The sequence below is a fragment of the Lycium ferocissimum genome, chromosome 11 (assembly GCF_029784015.1).
Source record: "Lycium ferocissimum isolate CSIRO_LF1 chromosome 11, AGI_CSIRO_Lferr_CH_V1, whole genome shotgun sequence".
Taxonomy (NCBI): Eukaryota; Viridiplantae; Streptophyta; class Magnoliopsida; order Solanales; family Solanaceae; genus Lycium; species Lycium ferocissimum.
This window is the reverse complement of record NC_081352.1, coordinates 44,180,111-44,197,365: the sequence shown is the minus strand read 5'-3', so window position 1 is coordinate 44,197,365 and position 17,255 is coordinate 44,180,111. Positions and strand designations below refer to the sequence as shown.

The 17,255-nt window shown below is 32.0% G+C and overlaps 1 protein-coding gene across 1 annotated transcript; it reads left to right on the top strand.

The window, feature by feature from the left end:
- Positions 1 to 8,844: 8,844 nt before the first annotated feature.
- Positions 8,845 to 13,784, top strand: LOC132037687 (uncharacterized). Its single transcript, XM_059428237.1, has 5 exons — positions 8,845 to 9,022; positions 9,194 to 10,310; positions 10,458 to 11,741; positions 12,494 to 12,608; positions 13,291 to 13,784. The coding sequence occupies exons 2-5, from the start codon at positions 9,612 to 9,614 to the stop codon at positions 13,521 to 13,523; spliced, it is 2,331 nt and encodes a 776-aa protein (XP_059284220.1). The 5' UTR covers positions 8,845 to 9,022; positions 9,194 to 9,611; the 3' UTR covers positions 13,524 to 13,784.
- Positions 13,785 to 17,255: the final 3,471 nt, after the last annotated feature.

The window sequence follows — 17,255 nt, the reverse complement described above, 5'->3', positions numbered from 1 at the left end:
TGCAAAATTTCAGAGCTAGTAAAATATTTTTTGTATACAATCGGTTTTAAAATATAATAAAGTCAATTTTGTTGAATAAAGGAGAAACATTTGATTTGAATACAACTTAATCGAAAGCAAGATACAAACACGACATTTATCGGAACAAATGAATACCGATTTTTTAATACAATCCGATCCGCTCACGAAAGGTAATTAGCCGTGCAAACCACAACATGATTATCTATTAAAGAATCGGGAGTGAAAATTGTGGAACCAACGAAGAGTGTATTTCATCCAATTCTTTCGAAAGACCAAACATTTTCGATATCGGTCATTTTTTTAGGAGAAAATTCAAGCGGCAAGATACAAACGAGTCGGAACAATGTGAGCCGGCACCAAGTTAAACCACAACATGATTATCTATTAAGTTGTATTTCATCCTGATTGTAATTAAAATGAACACAAAGTAGCTGCCAGTTAGTTGTGTTTCGATTGTAATATAGTCACAAAAGCTTTTAAATATAAATAACAATATAAATAATGGGCTTAGTTTCCAATTTGTTTTTAGATCGTACATATATTCTCTCTCTATGAAGATTAAAATGCTTTCTTCTCTCTCAACTTTGTTCTTCATTCTCTCAATATAATTCTTCCAATTCTTCTCTTTTACACTGTCTAAGACTCCATTAATGAGCTTCATCATCTTCGCGCGGATAATTTCACTAGTGTATTTCAAACGAAACATGTCTGAATCTTTAACCATTGCAAGTAGTAATAAGGCAATTCAGTGCTATATATAACATAAATATTGAAATTCAACATACGCTATGAATAACAGCCATATTTTTGCTAATAAAGGAAAAAAAAGAAGATAATTAATTAAACCATCATACATTCTCTCTCGCAGACACACACACCCACTAGTGTAATGAGCAGGTAAATACTAATTTTAACTGGAGCAGTTGAGGAAGAAAAAAAAAGCAACAAGTCCACGAATAGAGACCTTGACTTTATTAATATGTTGACATTTAGTTGAGAAGCTCAGAAACATGTTGTGTGACAACTACCTGCTGGCCTGAACTCACATGTTCCATCACTTGAATAATGACAAACACACAGGTTTTGGACATGTAAGTCTGGTGTGATATAAAATGTTTTTGGTTAATCATATCACGTGGAATATGTTTTACCTTAAAAACTACTTTCTAGAATATTTTCAATGTCTGACAACTAGATAAAGAATTATACTAATAGTAGAATGTATAGATGGATCATTGTGTAGAGGAAAATTGCCTACACTTATACAACCGTAGAGGAAAATTAACTACACTTCTATAGTGAAGGGTCATGAAAAAAATGTCATACCTAGATTTGAACCCATGATTTAAAATAAATTTTGAACTCCTTGCCATTTACTAAAATTCCCCTGATGTCAAGGGAATCAATAGTTTATATATAATACAAGTTTTGCCCTATTAGTATTGCAATTAAACCTCTTACTTCAAGCTAGCTCAGGCCCTGCACCCATATATGACCTAACCTATTTGGTGAACATATTTTCCTTAAAGAAATTCAAAACAAAATAATAAATTGAAGGGCCTCTATATACTTGCCATCATAAAAATGATTAGGCAGTCACTTTTTAAGGTTTTTGTTCAAAATGGGTGATTTGCTCAAATATAATATTTCAGTGTCACACTTAATTTTCACCCCATTTTGAAAAAAAGTTCTGGAAAACTAGATGGTGGCTAATATTAGATTGCAAAATCCTTACGAATTTGTTGAAATTTCAAATTGATGGTTAAAAACTTATCTCGTCACAAAACCTAATGAATCGCCAGGTTCCATGGCCACACGATTCTTAAAGATATGATAACAAATTTTGGTAGATTTCAAACTGATGGACAAAGTTTGTCTTGTCACAAATTATTGACGGATAGCCACAATTTGTAACCAAATTCTAGCAGAGATCATTTCCACTATTTTTGTTTTAACGGGATGAATCACGATTCATTTAATACCCTTTTAACAATGGGATTCGTGTCATGTGACTTGCTGAGTCTTGGTGGCTCTACTTTGTTCTCACATTACCTTGGAAGTAACACGTGTAAATTTTATGCAAAGTTGTTTACTTTTATGTGTTTTTAAGTTGTACATTACAACTCTATTTTTTATTTTTTTGTGTGCAAAGAAGAAGAAAAAGTAGAATTAACAAGCATCGAAGATGAAAAAGAAAAGGCCGAAGATAGCGGGCATTTAAATTATGATTTATTTTAATTGAAAGATATGAACAGGGGCGGACCCACCTGGTTGCAAGAGGGTTCAGTTGAACCCACTTCGTTCGGAAAAATATTATTTTGACATGTTAATTTGGCTGACAAAATAACCCGAAATCATTATTTAAACACGTTCCATCATTTAAACCCCATCCAACTAAATAATAACTCATAAGATCCCCCTATTCCCCCAATACGTAGGTTTGAAGTTTGAGGGAATCAGAATAAGGGATCTATGGGTTATTATTTAGTTGGATGGGGTTTAAATGATGGCGTGTTTAAATAATGATTTCCCCATTTTGGAAGATAATTTCATTCAAGACGAGGGTATATTTGAAAACTTTAAGGATGAGAGGGGTATTTTTGACCCAAAATAAGTTCGGAGGATATTTTTAGCCCTTTTTCCAAAGTAGAGGGGTATTTTTGACCCTTTTCCCTATAAAATATGAAGATGCATAATGACTGAAACTTAATGAATTTTTATTGAATATTTATGTATTTGAGAATATATGCACTGTGAAACTATTTAAAATAATAATATGATTTAAGAAGTTTATAACTTGTAACATGCATTTGTCTTTTTTGAAAAGTGGTGTAATATCTTTGTCGCTTTGTTGATCCGTTAGTAATATAGGCATAAACTAAAAACTACATTGGTGTTAGACCACACTGTAAAACCAAATATGATGATTAGCATGAAAATTATAAGCACATTTACTGTCTTAATGGTGCTCATTTATAGTGTCTAAGGTCGCTGTTAGTATCAATTATTGCTAAAATTTTGTCGCTGGTTGAACCCACTTGTTCAATTTTCTGGGTCCGCCACTGCATATGAATATATGATAAAGTGTTTTTATTAGGCAACTTCACTAATATTTTGGAGAAGTTATTGTGCGTGATTTCAAACATTAATCATGTAGATGAGTTAACCACTTAAAATATGTAATATTCTTTAATTGTGAGCATTAGTCTCTATAAGCTGTGAAGCTCATCATATTTTAGTTGGTTTTTGATGTGTATAAATAAAAAAGGTGACATATTTTGTGTGACTATGTAACGGATGGTTGAGAACACGTGCAATTTTTTTCTTCAAAATTTTTAGGTGAAAGCATCTACTATGAACACTTTATCACATGTTCGTGTTCTCAATTAGAGCAGATCAGAATTCGAGTATTTAAATAAAATTTATTTACAAGTTTAGGGATTTACCGGTGTATTCAACAAAAAAAAAAAAAAAAAAAAAAAAAAGAATCCTACGTCTTGTCATAGTTGTGATTATTTCTTAATTATTTTATAAACCTAAGGGATTGGTTGGTATGCGGGATGAGGTAAACAAGAATACCTCGTATATTCATTTTATCCAACTTCTATATGAGATAGTAATCCAACCATTCTAATACAAATGGTGGGGTAAAATAGTTTAGGGACTAATTAATTAATACCTATAACCAACTAATTAATAACTATAATTAAACGCGAAATAAAATAATTCCTCATTTTATCGCGAAATTATTATCCCTATTTCACCAATCAAACGATGTCATTATGTTCCAATTAAGATCTCTAAAAGTGGTATTTGTGAAAACTGAAAACTACCCCTTTACATCCGATGATAACTAGGTTAAATTTCCCGAATTTAGGTGTGGGCTTCAATCTGGAACCCGCCAAAAATGGTGTGATGAAAAAAGAAGAGGGAGAAAAAAGAGGGAAAATTGAAAAAGTAAAGGACTTTGATTCTCCACTATATATGGTGTGTCAGTCTGTGTATCTTCGTGTGGGTTCCAGTTCCAGACAAATAAATAAAATATCTCCCATGGTCTATTACTCTATATTCGCAATTTACAAAGATATCCAAGGTCACATAACAATATATCAAACAACAAAATAGGGGCATAAATAACATTTTAATAACATCACGGACGTTAACTGAGAAAGGACTAAATTGTACAACAGAGAGAAAAAGAGAGTGAATTGTTCAAGAAGCCACACCAAATTCTAGAGGATTACTGGGATTTGGCCACAAATCATGACATATCTCATCCGTTTCGATTAATATTTGAATTTATTTGACTGAGCTCAAAATTTAAGAAAAAAGAAAATTTTGAACTTATGATATAAAATGAGATACATATACTTTGCAAGATTATAAATTATTGTATAAAAATAAATTATTTCCAAATATGAAATGGATCATTCTTTCGGCATAGACTAACAAGAAAAAAAGTTCACATAATATGAAATAGAAGGAGGTTGATTTGGTTCAGTTATTTTTTTTTCTTAAAATCAAATCAAATTCTATCGATTTTAAAATTAAAATTCAAAACAAAAAAATCAACTTTTTTTTTTCTGGTTGGATTTAATTTTTGATTTGGTTCCAATTTTCGATTTTCTATAAACACCTAATAGCTGGAACCCGCCAAAAACGGTGTGATGAAAAAAGAAGAGGGAAAAAAAGAGGGAAAGTTGAAAAGAAAAAGAAAAGCACTATGATACTGTACTATATATGGTGTGTCAGTCTCTGTATCTTCGTGAGGGTTCCAGCTAAAATAATTATCTCCCCTGTCCCATATTTGCAATTTACTAAAAAAGGGAGGGATAATTATACTTTTAGTCCCTTACTTTTGATGAATTCTTGTTAATTGTTATAATATTTGACTAAGCACATTTAACCTTTAATTAATAAATATGTGTGTTTTGGTCTCTTACATAGGAAATATGCGATGTTTATAATATTTTGTGAACTATATCACTCTCAAATATGGAGTAACAATACAAATTTAATATAATACATCAATAACTAAATATTTTAAAATTAATAGATTTTGTTAAATTTGTGAAGATTCACACGTTTGAGGGATCAAAAGTGAACATAACAATGAATTGAAGATTAAATGTGCTTCACCAGAAATCATAAAGACGAAAATTAGAATTTCTACTATATTAGAAGAGTGGGTTTGGTCGTCAACCACCCGCTCTTCTAATATGACTAGTTTCTATACGTGCCGCGCACGGCCCAACACTTTATATATATATATATATATATATATATATATATATCTATATATATATATATGATATATATATATATATTATGTTCAAAGCACAATTAATATAACATTGTAGCTTTATCTCCGTATCTAAAATTTTATTATATTAATGGTTGCTACGAATACAAAATCGGCAAATTTATTAATATTTTTTAAAAAGAGAAGACTTGTTTAAAAAGAAACTATTTTCCTCTCTTTGAGATAAAACAATAGCAATAATTAAGCATCGATACTTTTAATTTTAATTCGATTAATTTAAAAGTGTAAAATACTTATTATTTTTTATTAAATTTTGATTTGGATAATTCTAATTTAAATTATTAAATTAATTTTACATGTTTAAAACAAAACAAAGTAGAAATTGATTTTTTTTTCTATTTAAACGAAGAAATACTATTTTTTAATTTTTGGTAAATATTCTCGGTTTTAGCTCATTTTACCTGTCATGTTGTCTTTTGCATGGTTTTTTAAGAAAACGTCGATTAGAATTATGATTTGACTAATTTACCTTATTCATTATTTGATTTCCATTTGATATATATTTTTCTACGACATTAATCTCTTTCACATTTATTGGAGTAAGAATAAAAATAAAAAAGTAATTAAATTCTATCTTATTTTAAAATATAAATATTTTAAGTATATTTATTTTAGTAAACATAATAAATAAATAAATGACATGGAATAGCAAATACAACGAAATTAATAGCTAGATTGGATCTCGGGCTAATATAAAAAAAGAAATAAAATTGTATGGTTTGACTACCTAACTTTTAAGAAAAGCAATTTCATTTGCTCCCACTAATGAATTGATACGCACGTGGCAACGAATCCATCATTATCGACTCAATGAGATACTTTAAATTATACGAATATTGTTTGATTTTTTAATATGGGGTGCATTTTTTTTTTTTTGACATTATTAATTTGCACTATTTTTATATATATATATACACACACACACTATATTCAAAATACGATTAATATAACATTGTAGTTTGTATTATATATCCGTATCTAAAACTTTATTATATTAGTGTTTACTACGAATACAAAAGTTTACTTTTTTTTGACATTATTTTTTTTTAATATAGGGGTTCACTTTTTTTTATATTGTTGATTTTGTTAATATAGGCCCACTTTTTTTATCGTGAGTTTGGAGATGGTGGGTTCCACTTTTTTATATATATATATGCTTGATGTTGTTTAGTATGGGGTCCACCCTTTTGGGGTGCACCTTTTTTTTTTTTACATTATTAACAGTTTATTTTTTTTATGCATATAATATATATACATATATTACGTTCAAAACACGATTAATATAACATTGTAGTTTGTGCTCGTATCTAAAACTTTATTATATTAGTGTTTGCTACGAATAAAAAAGTCCGCACTTCTTTTTTTTAATATTATATTTTTTTTTTTAATATGGGTTCAATTTTTTTTTTAATATTGCTTGATTTCGTTAATATGGGGTCCACTTTATTTTTTTTTCCATGAGTTTGGAGATGGTGAGTTCCAATTTTTTTTTTTTTTATATTGCTCGGTGTTATTTAGTATGCCCCCCCCTCCCCCCACCCTTTTTTTTTTTAAGGGACAACGGACGATGGCTACATGAGTCTAAACCCATGCTTTATATAGTTTCTTCCTTTTTTTTTATTTTTATTGTTTATATTGCTTGGTGTTATTTAGTATGGGGCCCACCCTTTTGGACACCCTTTTGGACATTATTATTAACAGACTATTTTTATGCATATATATATATATATATAGACTATGTTCAAAATACGATTAATATAACATTGTAGTTTGTACTTCGTATCTAAATCTTTATTATATTAGTGTTTGCTACGAATACGCATCGTGTTTAATATGGGGCCCACATTTTTTTTAACAGTGTTTGTTTTTTAAATATGGGATTCACTTTTTTTTCAATATTGCTTGATTTTGTTAATATGGGGTCCACTTTTTTTTTCCTCTGATTTTGGATGTGGTGAGTTTCACTTTTTTTTAATACTCGATGTTGTTTAATATGGGGCCCACAATTTTTTTTTAAGGGCTTGATTAATATGGGGCCCAAAATTTTTTTTTTTTTTAGGGGTTGATTAATATGGGGCCCTAAAAAAGTTTTTATTTTATTTTTATGGGGGGTCCACAGACGGACGACGAAGGTGCCTTAAACCGGCTCTTCTAAAGGATAGAAAAGTTATGGAGTATATTATTAATTAAAATAATTAAAAAAAATTAAGGTGGGTTCACGCGAAGGATTAGGAGACAATCGAAAAAATAAAAAAAGTAAGGTGGGGTCCACGTGAAGAAGTAGGAGATAATTATAAAAAAAAAATGAAGGTGGAACCCACTCTTCTAATATAGTAGAAATATTAATCAAAAAAAATTAAGGTGGGTCCACGTGAAGAATTAAGAAACAATTGGAAGAAAAAAATAAATAAGGTGGGTTCAAATGAAGAAGTAGCAGACAATTGCAAAAAAAAAAAAAGTGAGGTCCACGTGAAGAAGTAGGAGACAATTGCAAAAAAAAAAAGACATTTAAATAATTATAATAAGTTCAGAAAATGGTAAAGATACGCTTAGAGAAAATTTAAAGAAAATAAATTCAGGAAAAAAGAAATAACGATTTAAATTGAACACAAAAACTGCTAAAGAAGTTATAAAACCAAAAAATTTAAAACTTATACCTTTGGGTAAGAATAAAAATGCATTAATTTTAGACACATACGTCTCACACTAATAATGAGGAATAATATCAAGAAGACGAAATATAAACAGTCAAGAAACGTTTACACATATTTTCTTAAAATAATGAAGTTGGTCTATACTTAAATATTTAAGATTACAACAGATCCTAACACATGAATGTGTTTTTCAGAATTGTTCAGTAGAAAGAGATGATGACATGAAACTCAGTAGGAGAAGGTGTATTTCAAATCTTTCAATTGGAGAACCAAATCAGGAAAGTCATACATGGGAGAAGCGGACTAAGTAAAATAATTTATTGATATTTTCAATTAATTAAATTATAATATTTTCTATAATAAAAATTTCATAATTATATTACTAAAAGATACTCTTTCTGTCCTAATTTACGTGACATAGTTTAATTAGGCACAAATTTTAAAAAAGAAAGGAAAGAACTTTGAAACTTGTGGTCTAAAATAAGTCATAGATATTTATGTGGATTTAAATCATTTTATTAAAGGTAAAAAGGGAAGTTTCGAGTTAAATGATTTCTAAATATAAAAGTATATCATTTTTTTTTAGACAGACTAAAAAAAATATGGTACTATTTTTTGTGTTGGCTCGGGCTTTCATCATCTAGTATATTGATATTTGAGGGACTAAAAATGCTAATATCCCTTACAAAAGCATTCGAGGTCACATAACAATATTTGAAACACAAAAACAGGGGCATAAACAACATTTCGAAAACATCATGGGTCTCAAATGGAAAAGTGACAAAATTATAAAAACAAAGAGAAAAAGAGAGTGAAGAACCCTAATCTTTAAATCGTGAACTCCACTCTCTTCTACTTCTCTGTATACTAACGCCGACCTTTAAACTGCCCCTTTTTTACTCACCACCATAGCCAATAACCCACCACACCCCCGCCGCCTTTTCTCTCTCTACTCTCTACTCTATACTTTCTCTCTCTACTTCTTGAACTTTCACTTTAACGATCGGTTTACTCACCGTTACAGGTATCTTGAATCTTGTTTTTTTTTTTTTTAAATCTCAAAGATCAAATTTTTTTGTTAAGGAAAAGGGTTTAAAGGATACCCTTTTGTTTTTTTTAGATGTGTTTTTTTTTTTAAAACATTTCTTTAATGATTTTTATGTTTTTTGGTTGTAAATCAGTGCAGTTTTTGCAGTTTTAACCACTTTATGGGGCTGTTGTAAGTGAAGGTGTTGAAATCTAATTAGGACTGAAGTGGGTTTTCAATTTTGTACGTGTTTGTGGTTTCACTGGTTAAGAAAGTGTTATTTGGGGGAAAACACAAGAATTGAAGTTAAAAATAAAAATAAAAAAATATTGGTTGAGTTGAACTTCAAATTGGGTTTCTACTAAGGAGGAAAATGAGATAAAAGAAAAGATTAAAACTTTCCATTTGCATGTGTGAGGATTTGTGGTTAAGATTCTTGATTACTTAAGTTTTGGTTGTATCATCAGTGAAACAAGCAAAAATAACAAGGTTTCAATCCCAAAGTTGTTGGGGTTGTAACAACAGTGAAATAGGTGGAAAAATTGGTTCGAGGGCAGGGGTACTGCCTTTCGAGGTACGTGCACTGATGCCTTCGGTTGGTGGGATGAGAAGGACTACTCGAGTTTTTGGGGCACGGGTTTTGAGGTCAGGACGGCGGTTGTCCTCACCTCCAAGTGAGTGTGTTAAGCGGGCGAAACACGGGGACGAGTGGATTGGGCTTCTTGAGAGTGTAGGTGATCATGGTGGTGGTGGTGGTGGTGGTGCTGATGCCACTACTAAGTGCAAGAAAAACGGGTGGATTAAGAAGGATAGTGTTCCGAAGCAAGAAAAAGCTGACCAAATGGATATTGATGTAGTAGATAGGAAGGCGGTAGATGAACAGGAGCCGGAGGCGCCTGTGGCGGAGACTATTAGTCCGAGTAGCAATATGCTTCGGAGGTGGGGAGTTGTATATACAAGGAAGAGGAAAAGGCATGTTTCCATGGAAGGTGATGTGTTAACAGAGGATAAGAGGTTTGGCAAGCACTTTGTAAGGAAGAAGAAAGTTAAATCAGCTTATGCTAAGGATTTGGATAAATCTGATTTATCCGAAGATGGTGGAGTATTGACTGACATTGTTGTTGTAAATACATCATGTGGAAGCAGTTATTGGGTTTCCTGCCTTTTGAATAGTATTTTAAGGTACTTGAGGAGGTCTACGGTTAGTTTGCAGCAAATCTTTGGATTCATTAGCTCAAATCCATTGAGGGACGTTTATTCATTGCACGGTATCCGCCTCCTCCAGGTGATATTTTATTGCTATCACTTTAACAGACGTTAACTCAGTCCATTTTTATTTTTTTTCATCTTACTTTTTTGTTTGTTTGATGCTTTAGTTTTAGGGAGGTTGTTTTTGCTGACCTTGTTGTTTTTCCTTTTTCTGCAACTTCAGGATCAGACTCACAGGAAAATGAAAACTGGATCTTGTGTTGTCTCTGGTGTCAGGTGTTCGGTTCCTGTTTTTGCTCTGGACTTTTCTACTGTCCCGTGTTGCTTTTTATACCTGCACTCGAGCTTGCTTCTCAGATTCGTTCCCATGTCGAATGCATTAGTCATGTATCCTAAAGTTGCCCTTGATGAAGTTAAGTTGACTAATGACAAGGAGATTGTATCTTGCTTGACCCCTTTGAATAATCAGTTTGAATTGGATTCCAAGAAGATTGAAGTGGTGAATCCAACTGTTGGTCTTCCTAAATTAGGTGCCCGACACTTGCAGCTAAGGAACAGTCGTAATATCCAGAAGAGGAGAAGTTCATTGAGGTCAAGAAATGGCAGACATTCTTCCTTTGGTACACAGAATGCCAATGGTGTTTCGGCTTCTGACAGGTTAAGGTTCAGGCGTGATGGCCTCCGATTTTCCTCTCGGACATCTCCATATGAGCTTAGGAGTTCAGCCCAGAAGGCTTCCAAACCAAGCATCAAAGAACTAAAATCTGTTTTAGTGGGGTTGAAAAAGGATGTTATAGATTCAACGAGCTGTTCGGCAAACATATTGGTTATTGAACCAGACAAGTGTTATAGAGAAGAAGGTGCGGTTATTGCTATGGAACTTTCTGCTGCAAAACAGTGGGTTCTAGCAGTGAAGATAGGTGGTGTAAGGAGATTTAATCTTACTACTGAAAAAGTTATGAGGCCATGTAGCTCCAACCGTGTAACTCATGACATAATATGGGTTGGGGATAGTGGTTGGAAGCTAGAGTTTCCAGATAGGCAAGACTGGTTGATTTTCAAGGAACTTTACAAAGAATGTTCTGATCGCAATTTTGTACAGCCACCTGCGGTTACCATCATTCCTGTTCCCGGCGTACGTGAAGTATCAGGCTATGCAGAGAGTAATCCTCCTGATTTTTCCCGACCAGTTTCATACATCACTGTTAAAGATGACGAATTAGCAAGGGCATTAGCAAGGAGTGCAGCTAACTATGACATGGATTATGATGACGAGGAGTGGCTGAGAAACTTTAATGAAAATGAGCATCTTTCAGCTGAGAGATTTGAGTTACTGATTGATACTTTTGAGAAAGGCTTCTATTGTAATCCAGATGATTACTCTGATGAGAAAGCTGCTGTTAGTAGTTGCCTGGATAAGGAAAAGAAAGAAATTGTAGAGGCTGTGTACAGTTACTGGTTGAAAAAGAGGAAGCAAAACCGGTCTTCCCTAATAAAAATTTTCCAGGTAAAAGTGATATGCTTCAATAGAAGCATTTTTCTTACCGACAATATCTTTGGAAGCGATTGTATTCTAGATTTATACACCAAATCAGTAGTAAAATTGTTTGTACACTTGTCTTCTGACTACTGGCAACTTTATTTCTGCTTGAAGTATAATTTTCTGTTTAATTCTCCTCAACGAAGTTGATACTCACCCTCGTCTCTCCTAGGTAAAGCAATTTGCAGAGAAGTCGCAAAAGCTTCTCCTGTTCTATAGTATGGTTGTTTGATGTAGATGACAAATTGTTTTCATCATTGCGCATCATTTTCTATTGGGCTTGTGGGTAGGTGTGTGAATGGGATTACTGTATTAAAAAAAGGAACATTTTCGATAACTGGTGCCTGACCGGATGTGGCTGGTTTACGAGCAACCAAAAGAACATGAACGATGCCTTATTGATTGCTGTTACAACCCTAATCAAGTCTGAATTCTATACAATAAATTGCCAGCCGCAATATTGCGACAGTACTTTTCAGGGGAATATAAATTTTATTTTTTATTTAAAAAAAAAAAAAGAAGAGAAAAGAACTAAACTTAGCTCTGACATTTCCTCTTCATTAAACAAAAAATAAAATAATCTGGTACTTCCTTTTTACTTATTATCCTCTTCATTATTCCGATCATATTAGTCCACTGGGTATCCTACACTTGTCCGTTCATGATTTGTTACATCGATATTATGGCTATCTGAAGGTCACAATGATCTTTCCTGACAGTGTTACCAGCCAAAGAGAACTCAAGTGATCCCAAAATCTATTCTCCGGAAGAAGAGATCTTTCAAACGGCAAGGAAGCCAACCTGGAAGAGGCAAACAGCGGCCTTTCCTCCAAGGTGCGTATTCCATTTGATTCGTATCAGAAGTCTAGTTGGCCTAATTTGAAACATGTACTGCATGTTTACTCCTGGACTCTTGCAAGAAGCTGTGATTGGAAGTTGAAAGAATCTCTTACTAATAAGGTTGAGAAAGATTCTACATTAGAATGGTGCCATGCTGCTTAATAGTCAATGACCTGATTTAAACCTTGCCTGTATGAATGCTCACATCTTAACTAGGCTAGTGTGGTTGCTTTGGTTCATTTGCTCTCAAGTTCTGGGGCTTTGTCTTAAAGCTCTGTCCACTTCCTTCATTTTTTTTTGATTGGTAAAGCTCTTTTGTCAAGCTATTTGTAGCCTTTGGTGTGTTTTATAAGGGAATTGAACTTGATTTGTGTTCACTATCAACAAAGATTTGTTCGTAGTCTTTAGTATGCGCCTTGTAGAAAAAATGAGTCTTTGGTATATGCGTGTATCAACAAAGGTTTTTTGTGCTGGACCTACGACTGCTGAGCAATGTTATATGTTGTTTATCAATATTTGCATGTAAGCAGGTTAAACTTACAAAAAAATTACTAGGTTTTGTAATTTTCTGATAAATCTTATCTAGGATAGTTTGATCTAATACAGCATATGTTTATCACTTGTAGCTTGATGTTTTCTACTCAATTGAAGACTAATATGAAATTTTATGAAACAGCTATTGTTGCGGAGAAAGATGCTTTACAACAACAGAATGCGGTACTGAAGGTGAAAGAAGCAAAAGCAGCAGCAAACAAGTCGGAGGATTTGGCAGTTAGGATGAGGCAGAAGGCGCAACAGCTGATGGAGAATGCTGATCTAGCAACTTACAAAGCGATGATGGCACTTAAAATAGCTGAAGCAGCTAAGATTGCTAAGTCTACAGAAGCTGTTGCGTCGTTTTTCCTATAGGTTAGAAGAAGAGTGTTTTTTTGATGTTGAAATGGCCAATTTTTCCCCTTATTGAAATCGGAGGAAACACAGCCTCATAATGGCCTTATTAGAGAAGCCTGTGGAGGTCTCAAAATCTTTGACAGGATTTTATATGTAACTTGTGTATAGATTCTAATGGGATGTACATTCTGTATCATTATAATTCTTAGATGTTAGCTTAGATTTGTACAAGGTAAAAAGTTTCAAAAAGCATAGCAAGTATACAAGATTTTGAGCGTACATAGGAGCCTCCACAAAATATGGTGCGTGCTCTTCTGTCATTTTGCTATATTTTTTTTAATTTTCTTATTTTCGCAGAAGATTATTAGGTTTTTTTTAATGCGGTGCTTTTGGTCGTCTTATGTTGTGTTGTCAAGGATAGGATAATATTGTCTTAATCTTTGGTCTATCCTAGGAGTATATGCTTAACGGAATGCAGGGACGGACGTGATGATTCTTCTGTAGGCCCTTGTGTTTCTGTTGGTTATTGAGCGATCATGCGTAACTCAAAGTTGACTCTAACGGTTGATGTGATATGTCGACGTGATCTTTAATTTGTTATTGATATTATATTAAAGAATGTTTGGTCTTCTTGATATTAAACCAAAAAGAATTTTAACCTAAACAAAATGAAGCTGATGATATATAACCTCGTTATAATACCCCTCTACTTTTGGTTTAATGTCGTTCTCAAAATAAATTTGCTAATTTGTTATTTGACAGAAGTCAAAAGATTTCGGTGCACATACTAGTCCTTTTTAAAGGAAGACATGAAGATGCACTAATATAAGGTACTATTGAGATAAAATGGAGGTAGTTTTAATGATATAATCTACTTTTGGTATCTTCATTAAATCAATAGATGTATGACATATGTACGTACATTAAGCGTATGTTGTGTATTCATAATTAATTAATACATATTTTTATTTGATACAATCATTCAACTATAGTAAATTGATACAATCTAGTGTTAATATGCGGCGGAGTAAGCTAGCGTTTGGCCATAGATTTTCAAACGCAATCTGAAAAAATTGATCTGGGGAAATTTTTTAAGTTTTGAAACTGTGTTTGACCATAATTTTTCAAAACATATTTCATTTTTTGTTTTGAAAAACATGAAACATTACTTATAAGTTTTAAAAACCATCAAGAATACCCAATCATACAAAATATACACACTTGCTAATCTCAAATTATGCAAAGACATGATATTTTAATAACTGCTAATAACACACTTACTAGCTACTACAATTCAAATTGCAATACAAAGATCCATTTTTATCTTTGCAACGGATTTCTACAGTTGGCAAGCAATTTTCCATAGCGTTTCTTTCTTTGGGCACAAATAAATTGCCCACTTTATGTAAGAGATGCTTTTAATTGTGGAAACATGGTAGATATAACTTTAATGGAGGAACATGATAGATAGAATTAGTTGAGTCATAAATAGATGGAGCTTTTTTTTTTTTTTTTTTTTTTTTTTTATAAAATACAGAAGTTTGGGTTAGTTTTTAAAAGTTTTGAAAAGGCCAAAACATAGATCTTGGCACAAAAACAGGCTTGAACCAGAAATTGAAATTTGAAGATTTGTTTTCAAAATCTGTCAAAATTTTATTGCCAAATAAAAAATTATAAATAAATCTTCAAAATATGCTCCCAAAATCTATGGCCAAATGGGAGCTAAGTTTTACCGGTTATGATGAAGCAAATCCTAACCCGGACCGTGTAATATGGGAAGTTTATTAGTGCAACTACTGACGTCGTTCGTTAATGAATCTTTATTTGTCGAAACTTGGACTAAGATAAGATTTGTCAGACATGTGGATTTAAAATCTTTTCGATACAGTTTGATTATTTTTCATTAAACTCGTTGCGTTTTAATTTTTATTATTAAAGCATTGGAATGAGGCCATCTTTGCAGAAGGGTACCTTATATAATAGGGCATTTTACGTAAATAGCAAACATTTGGGATATAATCAAACTGCATAGCCAATATTTCAATATTTACGTTCTGTAGCAAATCAACCTAGCTCCCACATGTGTATTCAATTTTTCGTTTTTTAGCTATATTCATGAATACAACAATTTTTTTTCACTGTATTCATGAAATAACTATCTGTATTCATAAATTGGCTTGTTGTATTCATGAATACAACGAGTAAAAACAGAATACATATACACCAATAATTACACAAATATATCATATTTTTCGATATGTATACAATCGATACAGTGAAAAATACAAGATAAAACATTCATATACCAAAAAATTAACAAATATGCCATATTGTCCGTATGTATACAACAAATACAAAAAGGAAAATACTGTATACAACATAGATACACCAAAAAATTAACAAATACGCCATATTTTCCGGTATGTATACAATAAATACAAGCGAAAAACATTATATACACGGTAAATATACAAACAAAATAAAGCGAAAGTCTGGACTTTTTCCAGATCTGACCGGAAAAAATTCCGGCGAATACAGCGAAAATCTGGACATTTTTTTTCCGACGTAGATCTGAGTTTTTCCAGATCCGACCGGAAAAAATTCCGTGAATACGGCGACAATCCGGACATTTTTTTTCCGATGTAGATCCGAGTTTTTTTCATCTTCTCCGCATAGATCTTAGTTTTTCGTATCCGACGATGAAAGAGACGAATATTCGATGAAGAAGAAATAGAAGAAGATGAATATGAACCAAGGCTTAAGTATCAACGGATGGGAGGCAGTGTACAATCGCAAAGGGAAGACGAATGATTGCACTTGGAAATTATCTTGGGTCATTATCGATAAGACAACTCGCTATTCATTGCAATGAAGGGGCACTTATGGGGAAATTCAATAGAAGTTAGATTCTTCTTTGAAAAATTGGGAGTGAATAGTGTGATGAATATTTTATTTTGTGTGTGTATATATATAGTTATTAAATGTTATTAATACATAAATGTTTGCTATGAGAAGTAATTAAGTTAAACTATAGCTACTAAATGTTAATACCCACTCTATGTTTGCTATGTCATGTAGTTATTCCTATATAATATGGAGTCCGGAGCCAAAATGGGTTATTTTTACAGCAAAGAGCCCAAAATGGGCTGCTCTTTTTTTTTTTTTTTTTTTTTTATACCACAATGGGTATTTCGTTGGTTATCCAACGAAATACCCAAAAGATTTACTGTTCATGGCCGGAATAATTTCAACCAAATTTTTTTTTTTTTGTTTGCATTTCGTGAAATGCTTAACGAAATGTGTAAAACTTTTTTTTTTTTTTTAATTCGTGAATATTAATGAAACCATTTTTTTTTTTTGCATTTCGTGAAATGCTCAACGAAATAGGTGTATTTTTTTTTTTTTTTTTAATTTTGTGAATAACGAAACTGTTTTTGGTTTTTTTTTTAGCTTTTCGTGAAATAGTGAACGAAATATGTTTTGTTATTTTTTTTTTTTTTTTTTCTTGAATATTAACGATAGTGTTTAATTTTTTTTTTTTTCATTTCGTGATACAATCAACGAAATATGTTTTGTTATTTTTTTTGGCATTTCGTGATACAATCAACGAAATGTGTAAATATGATTTTTTTTTTATTTCGTTCAATCAACGAAATATGTTTTTTTTTTTTTTTTTTTTTTTTTTTGGCATTTCTTGATACAATCAACGAAATGTGTAAATGATTTTTTTTTTTTTTTGGCATTTCGTGA

What these genes read in the sequence shown, in the direction of transcription:
- LOC132037687 (XM_059428237.1), top strand. Translation starts at nt 9,612, where the DNA reads ATGCCTTCGGTTGGTGGGATGAGAAGGACTACTCGAGTTTTTGGGGCA. An exon ending in CCCTAATAAAAATTTTCCAG is followed by an intron (nt 11,742 to 12,493) that starts GTAAAAGTGATA and finishes CTTTCCTGACAG; the next exon opens with TGTTACCAGCCAAAGAGAAC. An exon ending in ACAGCGGCCTTTCCTCCAAG is followed by an intron (nt 12,609 to 13,290) that starts GTGCGTATTCCA and finishes TTTATGAAACAG; the next exon opens with CTATTGTTGCGGAGAAAGAT.